Source organism: Hypomesus nipponensis, chromosome 20, assembly GCF_054491055.1.
Source record: "Hypomesus nipponensis isolate SF chromosome 20, ASM5449105v1, whole genome shotgun sequence".
In the NCBI taxonomy this organism is placed as follows: Eukaryota; Metazoa; Chordata; class Actinopteri; order Osmeriformes; family Osmeridae; genus Hypomesus; species Hypomesus nipponensis.
Genome location: NC_140380.1, coordinates 8,237,980 through 8,257,950, shown reverse-complemented (window position 1 = coordinate 8,257,950; position 19,971 = coordinate 8,237,980). Strand labels below are relative to the sequence as shown.

Sequence of the window (19,971 nt, the reverse complement as noted above, 5' to 3'; positions counted from 1 at the left end):
TTGACGTTTTCCACTATAGGGTTACCACACGGTCGGTTAGATTACTATAGCCCTCTTTACAGGTTTGCAGATAATACCCATTTCCACTGCCGGCGCCTAGTCTGGCCACCCTGTTCTAACTGTGAATTGATGAGTTGTTTTCTTGTGTTATTTCCTCTGCTAGTATTTTATAGGATGACAGTCTCCTGTTTTAAACTTTGTTAATATCAATAAAACCGTGTTCATAAATACATTGTTGGTATTGTTGTGTATTCAAGGGTCTAACGTTTTTAACCTGTCCGGTTACAAATTTGGCGTAGTCGGCAGGACCCTTGACGTACACAGCAATATGAATAATGGCGGGCAGCCAATGGTGGCGGGGGCACAACCCCAAGTAGTGCCCACAATGATGCCATGGTTCATGAGTGGGCCATGGGTGCCAAAGTATAGCGGGGAAGGAGAACCATCCAAATTTCTAGATTGGCGAACCCAAATTGAGGCTTTTATTCGGGCCCAGGGGCTAAATGACGAACAGCGGGTAGACTTTTTGTTGAGCGTATTGGAAGGGAATGCAAAAAGGGAGGTGGCGCTGTTGGCAGAGGCTGATCGAAATACGGATGTAAAGATTCTGGACGCCCTGGCGAGGCTGTATGGGGGCCAGCAACCAGTAGCCCTGCTGCGAGTACAGTTCTTTAACTGTAAACAAGAACCTGGAGAGGATGTGGGCACGTTCACTCTTCGGCTGCGGGAGCTGCATCACAGGTGGAGAGCAAGAGACCCCCAGGATGCGGGCTCGGATGACGAACTGCTGCGCACCCAGTTTTCCATGGGCCTGAGGCAGGGATTAGCCAAACAAGAACTGCAAAGACAGCTCAGAAGGGTCACAACGCTTACATTTGTCCAGGTCTGTGCAGAGGCAAAAGCATTGGAGCGTGAACTGGGCCACACTGAAGAAGCCCAAGTTTGCCCAACTGTTGCCACAACATCCAAGAGGCCCTCAACGGTCACCTCTGATTGGCAGCAAATGAAGGAAGCCCTCCGAGCCGAATTGCGTCAAGAGTTGACAGAACAGGTGAGCCTCCTAAGTAAATCCATCGTCGAACAGCTGCAAGGGCGTTTAAACATCATACCAGCCACCGGTGCTACAGCACTGCCGGCCATGGGTGCAAACCCCCAACAGGCTTGGCGTCAAGAACATGACCCGAGACGACAGCGGCTAGGGTCTGCCCCCCCGGATAATACGTCTTACCAATGGGATGGCCAAGGGAGAGCCATTTGCCGCGACTGCGGGGAGGCTGGGCATATTCAGAGGTTTTGCCCACGGCGACGGCCGCACCAGCCGGGTTTTCGGTATCCCCGGTCACAGCAGGGCGAGTGAACCGGGAGGGGCCCCAGATCGTACCCCCACAAAGGCCCTCAATGGTGGGCAAATGCCCTGAAGTGGAAGTGTTTGTTCAAGGGCAACGGGTTCCATTTATACTTGACACTGGCTCCCAAGTCACCATGTTCAGCCAAACACTGTTCCAGCACTATTTTGGGGGGGAGTGCATACAAGATCCCAGTGGTATACCATGGCTAACCTTGAAAGCGGCCAATGGTCTTCGTATTCCTTATGTGGGTTATGCTGTCTTGGATTTTAGTATTGGGGGAATAGACATTAAGAAAAAGGGTGTGGTTATTGTGAGGGATGATTGTATAAACACAGAATATGGCCTCCTTGGAATGAATGTGGTGGCGGATTGTTGGACAGAGGTATTCCGTAGGGGGCACCCAGGAGTGACGGCATTTAAATCTGTGTTCTCTCCTCATGCAGAGAAGGCTTGGGATGCAGCTTTTGCCGCTTGCCAGAAAGCGGATACGTCGATGGGCCAGATGGAGCTACAAGGGGTGGCTAGACTCCAGCGGCAGTCCCCAGTGAGGTTACCTCCTACCACAGAGACTATTATCTGGGCCCAAGTTCCACAAGCAGCTGGCCTACAGGATTGCCTGGTCCTGGTTGAAGACCTAGAAGACCATGGGCACGAATGGAGAGTGGCCAGATCTTTGAGCTGGACCCGTGGTGGGAGGGTCCCCCTGCGCATCTGCAACCCTAATCCTTTCCCGCTGGAACTACCTCAACGACGCCCCCTGGCTACAGTGACCCAGATTGACCCCAGAGATGTACAAGGGCGGTCGAAGTTGGTGCTGCGCAATACTGGTCCCCAGATAGTTGAGGTCGATGTACAGCACGTAGGGCAGACTTCAACCGAGGAGCACCCGGCACTGGCACTACGTGGGGAGGAATTGAATGACTATCAACAAGCACAACTGAAGGCCCTCCTGCAGAAGTGGTCACACATATTCGCTGCACACGATGAAGATTTTGGAAGGACCTCAGTGGTCACCCACCAGATACCCACTGGCACAGCACCCCCAATAAGAGAACGCTACCGCCCTGTCGCTCCAAACCTCTACCCAGAGTTGAGGGCCTTATTGCAGGGCATGCTTGACAGTGGGGTGGTGAAAGAAAGTTCGAGTCCGTGGGCAGCTCCAGTGGTCCTGGCAAAAAAAGAAAGACGGGTCGTGGAGATTCTGTGTGGATTACCGCAAGCTTAATTCCGTGACTCACAAAGACTCCTTTCCCCTGCCGCGCATTGAGGAGTCCCTCACGAGCCTAACCCAAGCCAAATGGTACTCCACGCTCGACTTGGCGAGCGGATACTGGCAAGTGGATGTCGCACCAGAGGACCAGGAGAAGACTGCGTTCACTACACCCTTTGGCCTCTACCACTTTGAACGTATGCCTTTTGGACTCTGCAATGCGCCAGCTACGTTTCAGAGATTAATGCAACGTTGCCTCGGCTCACAAGTGTACGATCACCTCTTGATTTATCTCGATGACGTCATAAATTGTAACGGGAGCAAATGTCATTCATTTGAACACATGTTTGGGGGCGGGACAGCCGATATCGTTCTGTATGTTTGCTGTGTCGGTGTTTGCGTGACATCTCTCTACAGGTGTTCCTTATCGGCGGGCTGATTTGACCACCTACGGGATTGGCTGGGTAAAGGCATAAGAACAAACCAAGATCTCCTCTCAGGGCTCGCACCCGACTACGGACGACAACGGTTTCCACACACGGAGGCGAGATCCGGAGCCAGCCGCCCTCTTCCCCGAGTCCTGGATGATCGGTCAGCACGGTGCCTCCAAGCCCCATCAGATTGTTCAACGCACTCAACTCCACGCCATAAAGGGAAGTAGCCCCGCTATTACTTTATGTGTGTAAGAACAACTGCAACCGTGATCGTTACATTTGGTTGCGTTTAATTATACACCTCCTGCACTTCCCCAGCACACAGAAGAAGCAGACGCCATCAGCAGTGTGGACGACTACCCCGAGACGAACTATTGTTGGTGTGGATTATAGTTTCCTGTTTCCCCAGTCTGAGCTGGGCTGCTAACGCACGGGGGAACAACGTCAGTGCCTCGTAGGCGTGGCCGACAGGCTCGCATCTGTCCCTCAACCTCCTCCTGGACTTCGGTTGGCTAGGCCGTGGGTTGGGCCGTGAGTACTGTCGAACGGTGATTGGCCTTCGAATCCGTTCCCCGTTAGAGTAGGGAATTGTGTATTTTAAATTGTGGTTAGACTTTCCACTGGCTGCCCGCAGTGTCACCATATTTATATCGATTATCTTCATACCTGGGGCTCTGTGTTGTCATACTGGGTGGTGATCTTACCTGTTGGCTCATTTAGCCTCCAGCTGTTTGCATATTGCACATGCTATTATAGTGCCAGATTGTTTGCAGTTTTTGCACGTACGTTTGCAGTGTCATTGTTTACACGCTTTGCACAGACTGATCTCAGTGGGGATCACTGCTTAAACTTTGCACATCTTGACGTTTTCCACTATAGGGTTACCACACGGTCGGTTAGATTACTATAGCCCTCTTTACAGGTTTGCAGATAATACCCATTTCCACTGCCGGCGCCTAGTCTGGCCACCCTGTTCTAACTGTGAATTGATGAGTTGTTTTCTTGTGTTATTTCCTCTGCTAGTATTTTATAGGATGACAGTCTCCTGTTTTAAACTTTGTTAATATCAATAAAACCGTGTTCATAAATACATTGTTGGTATTGTTGTGTATTCAAGGGTCTAACGTTTTTAACCTGTCCGGTTACATTTATTGTTACATGACATGGACATGTAGATTGACTTTGGCGGAGTGGATGATCTAAGGGAAGCACTCCCTGCCTCCTCGATGCAACACATACATACATGACATATGAGGCAGGGAGCAATAGAGATATAATCCCCCTGATGGTTAGACATACAAACAGCGTGGGGGAGAAGGGGACGGTGGAGGGCGGCAGCAGCACTGATCATACAACGACCGGGGTGAGTGTGCATATCCTCGCGTCTTTTAAAGACGCCTTATCGGACGCGGCCCAATGGATATGCGCTGCTAACATGGGTGTGGTAGTGGGTGGAAGGTGGAGTAAGACGCCTTACGTCCCCGTTAAATGAATGACGCGCTGCCCGATTGCCCTGCCTGAACTAGCTGCGCTTATGTTCACCAGCAGTCAGGTGCTCCATGTCAGGTGCTGTTTGTGTCTTTGGTGCCACCTGGAGGAAAAATATTTGAAAATGTTTGTGTTTTACATTAGACTGTACATATGTGCATGTTGAATCTTTGTATTGAATGTTTTTATAGATATATGTTTATGCATATGATATGTTTATGCATATCTGCGTGCTTAATTTAGTGTCAGAGTGTCAGTAGACATCCTCTCAGTAGCATTGTTCTGCAACTCAAATCATGTGATTTGCCCCGATCTCTCTGAAACATTCAATCTGTTGATCTCATCATCCCAGTTAATGAAAGAATGAATTCAAGTGATCTCTCATATACGTAAAAACATTATAAAAATTTAAATACATATAACCATTGCTGCATCTACATATTTTTACTGATTTACTGTAAACTACTTCTGTAGCAAACGTTTTGTATTAGGTTGGGTGGCTCAGAGGCAGGTTTAAGAGTAATATGGTTCAGGCAGGAGGACTCAGTAATGTTATGTTACTTGATACTTTATTACACGCGTTACAATACATTATTGTAATATTTGATTTGGCGTATGGTTGTGCTCGCAGCGGCTCCCTGCCGCACCCAACTGAGACACCGTCTCCTGAGACACCGTCTCGACATCTGGGCAGAGAGCGGTGACGCATTCCCCCTGAGGAAGAAGAAAAAGAAGAACCAGACAAAAGGGAGGAGGCCGCAGGAGACCGAGAGTGTCTGCGTCGCACTAGCAATGCAGGAGCTGGGATCCCTGCTATATACCCCGCCCTATTAGGGGGGTGTGCCCTGACGCGTGATGACGATTGCTGAGACGCGCCCGCATGAGGATGTATTGCAAGCTCAAGTTGAATCTGGCAATCATTGTCTCATCTTTCCACAGTGCTCATCTCAAACAGGTTCATTACTGCTTTGTCATGTGGATCATCGTTATGTTCAAGGGGATTCTTGCCACAGGCATTCAATCACTAGATTGCGTTAAAGCTCAGTGACTTTTTATTGCCAAGCTAATAGAGAGAGTGTGTATGCGTAAAAGAGAGAGAGAGAGAGAGAGAGAGAGAGAGAGAGAGAGAGGAGAGAGAGAGAGTAACAGGGCAGTGTCATCGAAAATTCCAGCAGCACTGTATAGATTGGAACATAGTCAAAATGGCGGTTTCAATATAATTTATTTAGTTTGTACAAACAGTTTTAACAGAGCACTCTGTGAGTCATCCCTCCTTCGTTCCGTGCACCTGGGACTGATCAGACCAGAGGGGTTTTGTTTAAGAGGGAGAGCCACAGTTAGGTGGTGTGTGGGGTTTGGAGAGGTGGAGGATTCCTGCGCCAAGATGAGGCGCCGTGTATGGTTTTGAAACTCCTTGTTTTGAAACCCCGTTTTTGTATACGTGTCCATGTCAATCATCTTCGGATGATGACCAGTTGCAAAAAATTTATTGTGTAAGGACAGCCTTACACTTACTGTGTAACTGGTTTGATTGCTCATATAAATAGATTATCTCTATTCCAGTTTGACCTTCCTCATTCCTCAAACCAGATTGGCTTGTGTGTGATTAAAAGCAAATGCTGCAGTCAGAGGTGCTCACATACAGTAGGCACCATGTCTGTCTCTACCATCCTACTGCCTCTGTTACTGCTGCTCTCTGGATCCTCAGCCTCCCACTTCAACGGAGGGACCATGACCTTTAACCTCAAAGGAGTCAACGCAGACGGATCCTACACAGTAAGACCACAAAGTGGAAACAGAGATCTGAATTCTGACAGGGGAGGGTGGATATCTACCTTCTGCAAAGTTCAGAGACAAGGACTAATGTTTTTGAATGGAATATGCTGGTAACTGGTTGTGGTAACTGGTTGGTATTTATTTCATTCACAGTCTGAGATATTAGATTAGATTAAGATAAAATAAGATAATCCTTTATTTGTCCCGCAGTGGGGAAATTGCAGTTTGCAACAGCAGCAGGGTACAGTACAGCACTCAGAGTTACAATATAAAATATATGGGATACAAGATACAAGGAGTCCTATAAAATTCAGATTAGATTTAACTTTATATCACCACCTATTTGATAAATAGATGTAAGAATACAAAGCCATGCAAGTATGTCAAAAAGACCATTGTGTAGTATCCGCTAGCGTTGTGAAAGTGTCTTAATTGTCATATGTGTTGGTTAAACTTCACAACTGCTGAATGATTGTAGGTGGACATTCGCTTCAAGTTGGCCCTTCACACGACGTGTTCCACTACAGCCTGGGCTAATCTTTGGACATGTACGAGTGGAAATTGTGGCAATATTAGCAGCAATGCTCTGTATAACCTGGACAGTAGCAGTGGAGACTGGTGCCAGTGGGAAGAAGTCATGATTAGAAATGTTGACACCAACCTACCTTTTATACTGGAGTAAGTGTTGAATGAATCTGAGAAACAATACTTTACAGAACTGCATTTATGTTTGTAAATGTTCATAGTATTTGCTCAGTGTAGTCCCATGCCTGAGCAACAGTAACATACTTTACGATCATGCTGATAGACTGTCTAGTGGTAACTGGATCACCACCTATGTTGGGGATATATCATGGAGACTAAGAACTACGGTGGATCTGGGAGTGAGGTCTGACACAAGGACAGCCAACAGATCCCCACAGACCACAGTCATACCTCTTCTGCTGTAAGTTGCATTCATCATTTGTTTTAATCTGCATGAGTTTATGAACTAAATACAAGGGTTGATTAAAAATCTCTCTCTCTCTCTCTCTCTCTCTCTCTCTCTCTCTCTCTCTCTCTCTCTCTCTCTCTCTCTCTCTCTCTCTCTCTCTCTCTCTCTCTCTCTCTCTCTCTCTCTCTCTCTCTCTCTCTCTCTCTCTCTCTCTCTCTCTCTCTCTCTCTCTCTCTCTCTCTCTCTCTCTCTCTCTCTCTCTCTCTCTCTCTCTCTCTCTCTCTCTCTCTCTCTCTCTCTCTCTCTCTCTCTCTCTCTCTCTCTCTCTCTCTCTCTCTCTCTCTCTCTCTCTCTCTCTCTCTCTCTCTCTCTCTCTCTTCTCTCTCAGAGTTCCAGTGAACTGTCCCAGGGATTTTCAGCTTTTGGCCCATGATCCAGATGGAGACCTGGTTCAGTGCAGACTAGGTCTGCTTGAGAACCAGGAGTGTGCTGATTGTTCACTACCTGTACCGAGCATTTTTACACTGAAGGTGAGGAGGACCGAGGGAGGACAGTTGAATATTTATTATACTTCAAGTGGCACACTCCCTACTGAAAGACTGTGGTGTAAATAATTAGTCATCATTATTATTATTCGTCATTATTTTCCAATTACACATAGACAATACAGACACAAAAATAATAAGACAAGAAGAAACCAAATAAAAAGTAAAACAATTTGACAAACATTCATTCAACAATAAACATTATTATTAATGATAACAATAATCATAACTTAGCCTACCTAAGACTACATAAGAACAGCAAACTAACATTTCAGTACAGTTATATCAACTTTAATCCAACAGTTAATCAACGTTATTGTTTGTTCCCTTCAGTCACCATGCACGCTATCTTACCTGAACACTTCCAGTGTTCCAAACACGTACGCAGTGCAGCTTATGATGGAGGACTTCCCCACTGCATCTATAACCCTGACCTACAAGAATGGCTCGCAGTCCAACCGGAGATCCTTGTTAAGCCCTCTCAGCAAGTTGCCCGTACAGTTTGCAGTCAGAGGTAGATATTATCATACAGTGTGTAGGCTACACGTTTGTCTATGACAGGCTGGGGGATGGGGAGGGGGGGGGGGCGTTTCCAACGGTCGAGTGTGTAGATGGGTTGGTAAATTTATCAAAATATACAACTATGAAGCACGTGAAAGATAGACATACATCTCAGTATTCATGGCTGCCTTGTGCTCCAGTTGGGGCTGCAGTGCCCTCCTGTGCAGAGGGGGAATATCTCCCCAGGTTCCTGTCCCCAACGCCGGCCTACGGAACCCACTTCTACGTTGCTGTCAACAACACAAAATATACTGTAACTCATGTATTCACCACTGGGAGGCAGCGTGCACTTTACATCAATCAGTCTGCCTGTCTAGGAATGATCCTACATATCGCAGGTGTAGAATAATAGTTATGGGAATCTGATGTATTTTATTTTTAAGCGTTTCTGAGCTTTTGGTCAGTGGTCCGCACAATTTCACCAAGACCACAATTGCACCTGGACAGTTCACAATAAGATGGACACCAACAGTAGATGATGACAGACAGGACCATCCTATCTGCTTCGTCTCCCAGGCACTGAATAATGACAGGTCAGTCTGTCTCCATGAGAAAACATACCTGTTTATACTTTGCTAAACCTGCTTGTTTTCTCACTTTATTGTTCTCACAATATGTCAACTAGCATTTCAAGTGCTAATTTTGATGAGAATCGACCATCAACAATTATAAATAAATGATGTTTTACAGCTCGAGTATGAAATAAGAATCACTCTGAGCTGCGTTGTGTGATTGTCACTGTTGGAAACCTATCTGGTGAGTAGGTACTTCATAACCTGTTCCATTTAAATAGGATTATGTTTCTGCGGCTTTGATTGTCACATGAATCTGTCCAAATTTAGTATTTTTTTTACCTACTTCTGCTCTAAATACCACAAAATTGATTTATTTTATCGCAAACGCCAAACAACCCACCACCACACCAGTACCTACAACTACATTATCGCCGAACACCACAACTAGGAAGGTGGAAAATGAATATGCGTGTTCACCAAGTCACTGTGCATCCACAGGAGTCCCAGTTGGACTGACTATGAGGGTGTCCTCTGTGACCAAGCTAAACGAAACCTACATCAAGGAGGTGTTCTTGCATCAGGTCTGTGTCTCTGTCATTGTTGGACCAGACAGCTTAACACCAGTTTACAGTTACTCCTCATCAGCTCAAAGTCTCACCGGTGATTCTGTGCTGTTGGTTCCAGCTCCAGGAGGAATTGATCAGACGAGGGCTACCAGCAGACATCACTGTCGGTCTGAGAAAGGTTCAAGCTCTCAGCCCCTGAGGGAGAGAGATACTGGATCTTTACAACCCACAACATCGTCCAGTTGAAGGATAATGAAGTTGGATTAATAGGTGTGTTCGACTTCATGCAGCACCGGCGCCGCCGACGCTGCCTTGAAGCTAAGAATGCCATCGGCTGCTTCAAGTCAGCCGAGCTGCAGGCGACGCCGGCGCTGCATGAAGTCAAACGCACCTAAAAATATACTATGCTATATACTATACTACTAGACGCCTTACGTCCCCGATAAATGAATGACGCGCGCTGCCCGATTGCCCTGCCTGAACTAGCTGCGCTTATGTTCACCGGCAATCAGGTGCTCCATGTCACATGCTCTTTATGTGTCTTTAGTGCCACCTGGAGGAAAAAGAAGATTTGAACGGTTTTGTGTTTTAGACCTTACATGGGTGCATGTTGAAGCTTTGTATTTAATGTTTGTATTATAGCTATGTTTATGCATATCTACATTCTTATTTTTGTGTCAGAGTGGCAGTAGGCAACCTCTCAGTGGCATTGTTCTGCTACTCAAATCATATGATTTGTCAACATGATCCAATCTCTCTGCAACATTCAATCTGCTGATCTTATCAACCCACTTGCTGAAAGAATGAATTCAAATGATCTCTCATATACATAAAAACACAAATAAAATTTAAATACATACACCCATTGGTGCATCTACATATTTTTACTGTAAACTACTTCTTCTGTAGCGAAAGTTTTGTATTAGGTTGGCTAGCTCAGAAGCTGGTTTAAGAGTGATATGTTTCCAGATTAAAGCGTGCTAATAGGTCTAACCACAGAGACCTCAGTGAAGCAACCATGGAGACCACTAAGGAGGTCTTGCAAACTGATGTTGAATCTGTCTCATCTTTCCATAGTAATGATCTCAAACAAGTTCATAACTGCTTTGTCATGCGGATCATCCTTATGTTCAAGGGATTCTTGCCACAGGCAGTCAATCCCTAGATTGCGTTAAAGCCCAGTGACTTTTCATAGACAAGCTGATAGAGAGAGAGGAAGCGAGGGAGAGAGAGAGTGAGACTGAGAGAAAGAGAGAGAGAGAGAAAGCGAGAGAGAGAGAAAGAGAGTGAGAGAGAGAGAGAAAGAGAGATAGAGAGAGAAAGGAAGAGAGAGAGAGATAGAGATAGAGAGAGAAAGGTAGAGAGAGAGAGAGAGATAGAGAGAGAAAGGAAGAGAGAGAGAGTGAGAGAGATAGAGAGAGAAAGGAAGAGAGAGAGAGGTGCCATGCCGAGGGAGGGGACTCAGCAGTGGGAGAGCAAGCACCAGACAGAGAAACTGTCTATCCAATCAGAATATAACATTGGTTTAAGTTTACATTAGTTTCATCAAGTTCTATCAAAAAGGGAAGAATTTGACAGATAATGATTTAGCCATTACTGTAACACAATTACATAGATAGGCCTCTACATTTCATTCATATGAAAATGTCAAGGTATTTGGGCTCATGTCAAACCATTCATAATAAGTGATGTTTCGCACAAACTCATGTTTTGCAGCCAGGCAGAGATCAAGCTTAACAGCGTGCATATCATTACTTGATGTTAAAGTGTAAATGCAAGAGGTGGGAGTGGGGTTCAGCAAAAAAATGGCAAAAAGGCACTTTTTAATAACAACGTTTTTTATCGTAGTGACGTTACAAACGTTACATTATAATATTAATATTAAGTTTCATTTTGTGTTTCATTGAGGCTAAATTCAGTTGTATTGGTTTGTGAAGAATGTTTCATAACATCGAGGCAGACATGTTACTGGCAGGGTTATGGACTTGTTCTGCCCACTAGAGGTCTCTGATTGTTTCTTTGTTTCTTCATCTGTTCTGAGGTCGTATGAGGTCATATTGTTTTCACCTGTGCTTTGTTTCCTGTTCCCTGCATGTGTATGTAAGTCCCACAAACGGGTAGTACTGATATCAGACAGAGAGGGCCAGACTGGGGAGTGACTGACGGCAGGAAAGGACCGTGTGAGTGCTGTGTCAGAGGAGATCCAACAAGGCCCTGTGCATTCCTACACCTCTAACCTAGTACACACACACACACACACACATACAAACACATATACACACACACATATAGGACATACTATAGAGATTGTGTGTGCGTGTGTACAAATGTATGTATATCCTTTTATGGTAACTGCCCTCCACGAGCCCACAGTGAAATATCCTCATGTCCCCCATTGCTATCCTGGTCACAGCAATGATGCCTCAAAACAGGTTCCACCATTCATGTCATTAGAGATCTCTAATGCTTTGCATTCTCATGATTTGCATGTATTTATTTTTTCTTTTTCTTTTCATGTTTTGCTGATGGATAGATAGTAAAATAAACATGAACATACATTCCCCTGTGAACATCATCACACAAAGATGCTCTTTACCCATGATGCAAATTATGTTATGGAAAAACGTTATCTTCTGGGAGCATGAATCAGCTACTCTGTAGAGGTATTAAACACTGTCCAGGGAGGTGGGGAGGAGACACTGACAGCAGGTCAGAGCTCACATCAGCAGCACCCACAGCATTCACTCACCCAACATCAGGTAGGATTCATTCAAGATCGTTGATATTATAAAACACATTTTTGGTAAATATTAATTCATATGAAATTCAATGATGTTAAGTGATATAAGTTATTACAAACATGTTATAAGGGGGTGTGATGTAAGGGGTATGGATGTTATAAAAGGCCAGTTAAAGTTATTTTGCTAACAAAACAAAATCAATGTTAACATCCACTTACCCCTGGAATAGCCTGACCTCCCTCATACCAAGTTTAACTTGTTCTGCTAAACAGAAGTGTAACTACATAGCTCCTATTTAATTGCATTATTCTTACTCTTTATAATGCAAATTTGCTACAGAGTAGTTAATATAGCCTTGTACAATGTTACCATAAGCTATTCTTAATGACTTAAAACAATGTTATCTGATATTTTCGTTTCTTCAAATCTACAGTGATGGAGAAATCTGTGTTACTAATGTTACTTTTCTTATCAGGTACGTTTATGTGTGTGTATTTTAACTGTTGGTGTGTTTTGTTTATTTCTGTGAGAGCAGTCTGTGTGTTAATATTCAGAAATACTGATCGCTCCAATGCAGTCAATTGTTTTTTACATGAAATCGGACTTCAAACCAGAGGCTGAAACACATTAACAAATAAAATATTCAATTACTACAGAATATTTTTGTCAGGTGGGAAGGCTTTGCATTTATGTAACACCCCTTTTGGAACAGACTAGCATGCACAGTAAAATATCGAGCAGCTAACATCATAACCTTCAGAGGAGTGAGTTCTAAATATTACCGACGCTGCCACCAGAGTGAGTTATTTTTTCAAAACGAAAGCTAGCTAGCTTTAGTTAGCTTCCGTTACCTAGCAACCTAGCATAATACTCGAAGCAATGCTACTACCTGCTAGTGTTACTTGTTAGCCTCCTAATTGTAAATTTTGAAGCCATACTATTGCGTTTGTCATATAGCCTAGTTTTTGTCTATCGGAAAATAGTCGGTTGGAATGTTCAGAATCACATATGTGTGACGGTACTCTGTGGGGCCCGCTTTCGAACGATCACAAATACGTGACGCTACTTTAACGGGATAAATACATGTACAACCCTGAGCTGTTTGATTGACAGTTGTGTTGTTGTGTGTGTTCTCTATAGGGCTCAGCATCCTCCCCTCATGTCTCTCTTTCCATTATAAGTATGTGAATGAGAGTAAGAACTGGTTTGAAGCACAGAGTTACTGCAGAGAGAACTACACTGACCTGGCCACCTTCTATGACAATGCAACCCTTCCTGATCAAACTGATGATGCATGGATTGGGTTGTATAAGGGCATTTGGACATGGTCTCTCAATGGTGAAGTACTTCCTTTTAATAAAACGTCATGCGGTTCTCACTACGCAAGCTGGTTTAGTACAGAAATTCAGACACAGTATACAAACGATGTGCTGTGTGTGTACATGAAGGAACTCGGTACTGAAGCAAAATGGAACACTGGCGAATGTTCAGACAATAAATATTTTGTCTGCTATGATGGTGAGTGGAGAAAAGTATCATGTACATTTTTTTCAGATTTAGTCATTACACCAGTATGACAAATTGTTTTTCCTTTGACCTTCAATGATAAAGAAAAAACACTGTATTTTACCAATGAAAATGTTCTAAGTTCCTGGATTTGACAGTGTAAAGACGTTTAACAGGCTGAAAACACAACACAGATGTGGTTGGTAAAAAGTCATTTCTGAAAACACATCCCTTTATATCCACTCATGTTTTGTTCACTGCTTATTTATTTGAGCTGTATGTCTGTATATCTGTCATTCAGATTAGTCATTCAAATGATCACATGGTCAGTCACACAGACAGACTGAACAGGGTGGACATTTCTGTCCACAAACGTTTATTTAAGTCAATTAATAACTAATGTCATTCTCCATATCTACTGGAGTCATTCATTTAAATTTTAAATGGATTCACTTATTGTATCTTCAACAGGCAGAAACAATACCCATCAGTACATCTGCATTACTGAGAAAAAGACATGGAATGAATCTCAGAGCTACTGTCGGGCGAATCACACAGACCTGGCCAGTGTGAGAAATGCAGCAGAGAAAAATTTGATACAGAATCTGTGCTTGTCAAATTGTAATGGTGATGTGTGGATTGGTCTGAGTATATCTAAGAACTGGCAATGGTCTGACCAGAGTGTGTCTTCCTTCAAAAATTGGAACCCAGGAGAGCCTAATGGAATTGATAATGCTGCAGATAATCAAATAAATCAGATGTGTGTGGAAAGGTATTTCCAAAATGATGCCTCAAAGAAAATGACACGTGCATTTTGGAATGACGTACAGTGTGTCGAAACCTACAATAAGCATTTTTTCTGCTATGACGGTAAGTTTAAACATTCTCAATGATGATTAATCGTGTGTTAGCATCAGGTGTTACTCCTGCTTTTGCAAAATGATGTAAAACAGCTGTTGTTAATCCTGGTACTGAGATTGATGAAGATGTAATCATCTCTCCTCACCTCCCCCTCCAGACGACCTGGTCCTGGTTCATGAGAACAAGACCTGGATGGAAGCCCTGAACCACTGCAGACAGCAGGGATGGGATCTGGTGTCCATCCACTCTGAGAGGATCCAGCACTGGGTGCAACGTCGGGCCAGAAAAGCCACCACCCCCTATGTCTGGCTGGGCCTGAGGTTCACCTGTGCACTGCGGGTCTGGTTCTGGGTGAGTGAACATGCCCTGTGTCACCAGAACTGGGCCCAGGGCCACGGGGGGAGCTCGGAGGAGTGTCAGAAGGCAGGTGCCATGCCGAGGGAGGGGCCACAGCAGTGGGAGGGCATGCACCAGACAGAGAAGCTCAACTTCATCTGCACCAAGACACCTGATGGTGAGCTTTAAATGAGTGTTGTCTATGGAGTCACTTATACTGTATTAAATGTCTTTCAATGAGTCTCTCTCTCTCTCTTTATGCTCTCTCTATCTCTCTCTCTCTCACTTTCCCCCACCTGATCAGGTTTACAATGTAAGAGTGATTCCTCTCTTCTCTCTGTTTACAGATTACTAGGATTCCAACTAAATATGTCCAGTTCATGTTGTCATAATCACCTGCTTGAAACAAGAACGGGAAGACGGGAATGCAAACAGCAATTAGGTGTTTTTGCTATTTTTCTTTTTACTATTTCCTTTTACACTTCATTTCACATGGTAACGTTTTTGTTTTAGGGTTTTAGATATGGGGTTTTTCATATGTTAGTTATTTTAAAGTTGTATTTAGGCACTTTGTTGTTTCTTTGTGAAGACGTGAACATTTAAAATCGTAATATACTGAATATGTTTTGTACCTTTTTCAAATTCTGTCAATAAATATTCTGCGTGAAGTGATGGTTTGTGAAAGTGTCATTGTATTCTAGTTTACTGTGGGAATCAAGTATCCCTCATTGCAGGAACAGATAAACAGACATCCAGTTTAACATTATGCCATGTCAGCAGTTCACTGAGAAAGTCTAAACAGGTAGGGGTAAGATAAAGTATTGGGATTCGGCCTAACTGCCATGCTTCGGTCGTTTGCAAGCCATCATGTCTTGAGGAAAAACCAATATCGTGCTCACTTGTAAGGAGCTCATTGGTGGGCCAAATTCTCTGTGCAGGCGAAGCAGAGAAAGTAACATTTTCAAAACCGAACGTTTCAGCTTTCATTTTCTCAAGTAGAATACCCAGGGCGTGGTTTACACCTATTGAAATTTATAGCCACTGGGGGACCAAAGGCAGGCTAGGGGAACTCATATTAATGTTAAAATCCTCCTAAAGTGAAAATGTCATGTCATGGGACCTTTAAAAGAAAGGGCATGTAAATACCAACCACATCCTCGGTTTCTAGCACCTGTTGCTCCAGTTTTCGTGTTTATTTCTTATTTTCTGTAAACATGTCTCTATGTTAATCATCTTTGGAAATGACCAGTTGCAAAATGTATTGTGTAAGGACAGCATACATGTAATGTGTAACTGGTTTGACTGCTTGTTTTATATAGATTATCTCCATTCCAGTGTGACCTGTCTCATTCCTCAGACCCGATTGGCTTGTGTGTAATTAAAAGCTGCAGTCAGAGGTGCTCACAAACAGTAGGCACCATGTCTGTCTCTACCATCCTGCTGCCTCTGTTACTGCTGCTCTCTGGATCCTCAGCCTCCCACTTCAACGGAGGGACCATGACCTTTAACCCCAAAGGAGTCAATGCAGACGGATCCTACACAGTAAGACCACAAAGTAGTAACAGAGTTCTGAGTTACGACAGGGGAGTGTGGATATCTGCCTTCTGCAAAGTAGCTCAGACAAGGACTCATGTTTTTGAATGGAAGATACTGGTAACCGGTCGTGGTAACTGGCCGGTATTTATTTATTTCATGCACAGTCTGAGATATCACCGCCTATTTGATAAATAGGAATAAGAATATAAATCCATGTAAGCATGTCAAAAAGACCATTATGTAGTATCTGCTAGCGTTTTGAAAGTGTGTCTTATTTGTCATTTGATGTGAAGGATTCAAGTGTGTTCTAGCAACTTACACTGTACTCAACTTTTTCAGTATTGTATCTATTGCTACACAATCTATTCAAAACCGAACTAGAATGTTCGACTCCTCAGATTGTTTCACTTTTGATGAGTTGGTCCATCATAGAAACAACAGTGTAAAATTGTTGGTTAGACTTAATATCTGCTGAATGATTGTAGGTGGACATTCGCTTCAAGTTGGCCATTAACCCAGAGTGTCCCAATTCAACCTGGGCTAACATCTGCACATGTCAGAGTGTAAATTGTGGCAGTATTAGCAGCAATGCTCTGTATAACCTGGACAGTAGCAGTGGAGACTGGTGCCAGTGGGAAGAAGTCATGATTAGAAATGTTGACACCAACCTACCTTTTATACTGGAGTAAGTGTTGATTGAAACTCGGGAATAGCACTTCACACAAGCATATTTTTGTAAATGTTCATAGTATTTGCTCAGTTAAGTCACATGCCTGAGCAACAGTAACATTCTTTCCCGTTATGTTATGTTGGGCCATCTTCATAGACTGACTGTTGGTGATTCGATCACCCGAGAGGTTGGTTATTTGATCACCCCAGATGTTGGGGATATATCATGGAGACTAAGAACTACGGTGGATCTGGGAGTGAGGTCTGACACAAGGACAGCCAACAGATCCCCACAGACCACAGTCATACCTCTTCTGCTGTAAGTTGCATTTATCATTTATATTAATTTGTGTGATCTTATGAACTAAATATGAGGCTCACTGTCTCTCTAAAAATCTCTCTTTCTCTCTCAGAGTCCCTATGAATTGTCCCAGGGATTTTCAGCTTTTGGCCCATGATCCAGATGGAGACCTGGTTCAGTGCAGACAAGCTCTGCTTGAGAACCAGGAGTGTGCTGATTGTTCACCACTTGATCCAAGCATTTTTATACTGAAAGTGAGGACCCAAGGAGCACACACGCAGACAGTTGTATAATACTCAAACGTCAAACGACACCGTCACATTTGTACAAATTTGAGTCTGAGAATAATAACAGTCATTCTCTTTCTTCCAATTTGTTTAGTTGATTTTTTCGCGGAAAATTACATTGATAATCCCGGAAAATAAAACATGCATCCCAGTCAACGCTTGTAAGTGTTTAACCAAAAATCCAAACCTATATGCATTCAGAATTCCAGGTCAGCGTGCTCCTCTGAGCTTGCCAAATAGCCACAGCAGCACGGACACACAGGTCCAGGGGGGTATTCCAGAAAGCCGGTTATGCAACATAACCAGGTAAATTAACCCGCCAGCTGATTCACAATAATGCAGCAACCTACTGGCAATGTTGCTACAATGTTGGATGTCAGCTGGGGAGTTGACTTACCCGGGTATGTCACATAACCTGCTTTCTGGAATAGCCCCCAGGTGTCGGACTCGACACACAAGTCAGAATTGAGGTAGGCTAAGAAACAGTACAAAACTAAAGATAGTTTCTAAATGATAGGCCTACCGATCATCTTATTTGGACTAAAACATAAAAACAATATTACATGAAGCTCAAAAAAACGGTATTTGCGCTGAAATTAACGCGAAAAAAAGCATGTTTGCGTTAACTATTGACGTCTCTGCCAAAGCTGATATGCGTCTCTGACCTGTTGTATAGTGGGTTAAGCAAGGGTAGTTTCTATAGCCTTGTAGTGCATTGTGCGCAAAGAGGGATATGAATTTGGGGCCTGTGCCCCAGTAAAATGGCATGTCTAGCAATGCCTCTGACCAAGACCAACTAAATTTCATAATTACAGTCAATTTTAATCAACATTATTTTTCTGACCCTTCAGTTTCCATGCACGCTATCGTACGGGAAGACTGCATATCCAGTTGAAAACACGTACAGAGTGGAACTTGTGATGGAGGACTTCCCCGCTGCGTCTCTAACCCTGAGCTACAAGGATGACTCGCAGTCAAGACGTCATCCCAATATCAGCCCTCTCAGCAAGTTGCCAGTACAGTTTGACATCAAAGGTAGATATTTTCTACAGTGTGTAGGCTGCACGTTTGTCTTTAAAAGGCTGGGGGATGAATGTGGATTTTACAATTAGAAAAGTATCCAACCGTCGAGTGTGTGGGTTGGTTGTGACATGTATATACAACTATGAAGCACGTGAAAGATAGACATACATCTCAGTATTCATGGCTGCCTTGTGCTCCAGTTGGGGCTGCAGTGCCCTCTTGTGCAGAGGGGGAATATCTCCCCAGGTTCCTGTCCCCGACGCCGGCCTACGGAACCCACTTCTACGTTTCTGTCAACAACACACTGGAGATCTCAGTCAGGGCAGAGGCCAATCTTTCTGGGTGAGGAAAATACACTGTAACTCATGTATTCACCACTGGGAGGCAGCGTGCACTTAACATCCGTCAGTTTCCCTGTCTTGGAAAGATCCTAAATATCCTAAGTGTAGAAGAATACTTATGGGAATATGTTGTTGTTTGTTTTTAAGCGTTTCTGAGCTTCTGGTCAGTGGTCCGCATGATTTTATAAAGATCACGACTGCACCTGGACAGTTCACGATAAGATGGACACCAACAGCAGATGACGACAGACAGGACCATCCTATCTGCTTCGTCTCCCAGGCACTGAATAAAGACAGGTCAGTCTTCATTTTGATCAATCAAGTGGTTCTCTCTCAGTTCAATTGTTTTATAATCCGTGATCTATCATTTTAAGTATCAAATTAGAAAAAATCTACCATCTAAAAAATGTGTAAAGTAAATATTATTTTTACAGCCCAAAATATCACTCTGAGCTGCGTTGTGTGATTGTCACCGTTGGAAACCTATACACCACACCAGCCCCTGAAACTATGACACAAATGTTCACAACAAACACAACTACTATACCTGATGCCACCAATACCACACCAACATTCACAACTACCACACCAACATTCACAACTACCACACCAACATTTACAACTACCACACCAACAAATACTACTACCACACCAGACCCCAAAACGACATCACAAATTTTCACAACAAACACAACTACTATACCTGATGCCACAACTACCACACCAACACTTACAACTAGCAGACCAAAATTCACAACCACCATACAAAGAAATACAACTACCACACTAAATAAGACAAGTACCACACCAACAAATACAACTACCAAACCAACACCCAAAACTACCACACCAACACCCCCAACTACCGCACCAACACCTACCACTAGCACACCAACAAATACAACTACCACTACAACACCAATACCTACCACACCCACACCAGCAACCACCATTCTGCCACCCACAACTGCGACTCCAAAAATCTCAACTAG

At 43.8% G+C, this 19,971-nt stretch overlaps 3 protein-coding genes and 1 long non-coding RNA gene across 4 annotated transcripts; all 4 read left to right on the top strand.

The window, feature by feature from the left end:
- Nucleotides 1-6,134: 6,134 nt before the first annotated feature.
- Nucleotides 6,135-8,228, top strand: LOC146246246 (uncharacterized; the record flags this gene model as incomplete). Its single annotated transcript, XM_084683474.1, has 5 exons — nucleotides 6,135-6,257; nucleotides 6,736-6,935; nucleotides 7,066-7,203; nucleotides 7,580-7,721; nucleotides 8,070-8,228. Coding segments are annotated over exons 1-5 (762 nt in total), but the record flags the coding sequence as incomplete, so codon positions are not given.
- A 435-nt stretch (nucleotides 8,229-8,663) lies between these two features.
- LOC146246245 (uncharacterized) lies at nucleotides 8,664-10,211 on the top strand. The gene is made up of 4 exons (XR_014734619.1): nucleotides 8,664-8,830; nucleotides 8,988-9,053; nucleotides 9,311-9,393; nucleotides 9,497-10,211. It is a non-coding gene; the product is annotated as an uncharacterized LOC146246245 (long non-coding RNA).
- Nucleotides 10,212-13,391: 3,180 nt separating this feature from the next.
- LOC146246244 (macrophage mannose receptor 1-like) lies at nucleotides 13,392-15,480 on the top strand. Its single transcript, XM_084684311.1, has 5 exons — nucleotides 13,392-13,457; nucleotides 13,568-13,637; nucleotides 14,097-14,495; nucleotides 14,644-15,000; nucleotides 15,170-15,480. Exons 1-5 carry the CDS (start codon nucleotides 13,407-13,409, stop codon nucleotides 15,175-15,177), a joined length of 885 nt encoding a protein of 294 aa, XP_084540437.1. The 5' UTR covers nucleotides 13,392-13,406; the 3' UTR covers nucleotides 15,178-15,480.
- Nucleotides 15,481-16,241: 761 nt separating this feature from the next.
- Nucleotides 16,242-19,971, top strand: LOC146246243 (uncharacterized). The gene is made up of 6 exons (XM_084683473.1): nucleotides 16,242-16,364; nucleotides 17,216-17,346; nucleotides 17,441-17,582; nucleotides 18,772-18,980; nucleotides 19,127-19,259; nucleotides 19,867-19,971. The coding sequence occupies exons 1-6, from the start codon at nucleotides 16,242-16,244 to the stop codon at nucleotides 19,969-19,971; spliced, it is 843 nt and encodes a 280-aa protein (XP_084539599.1).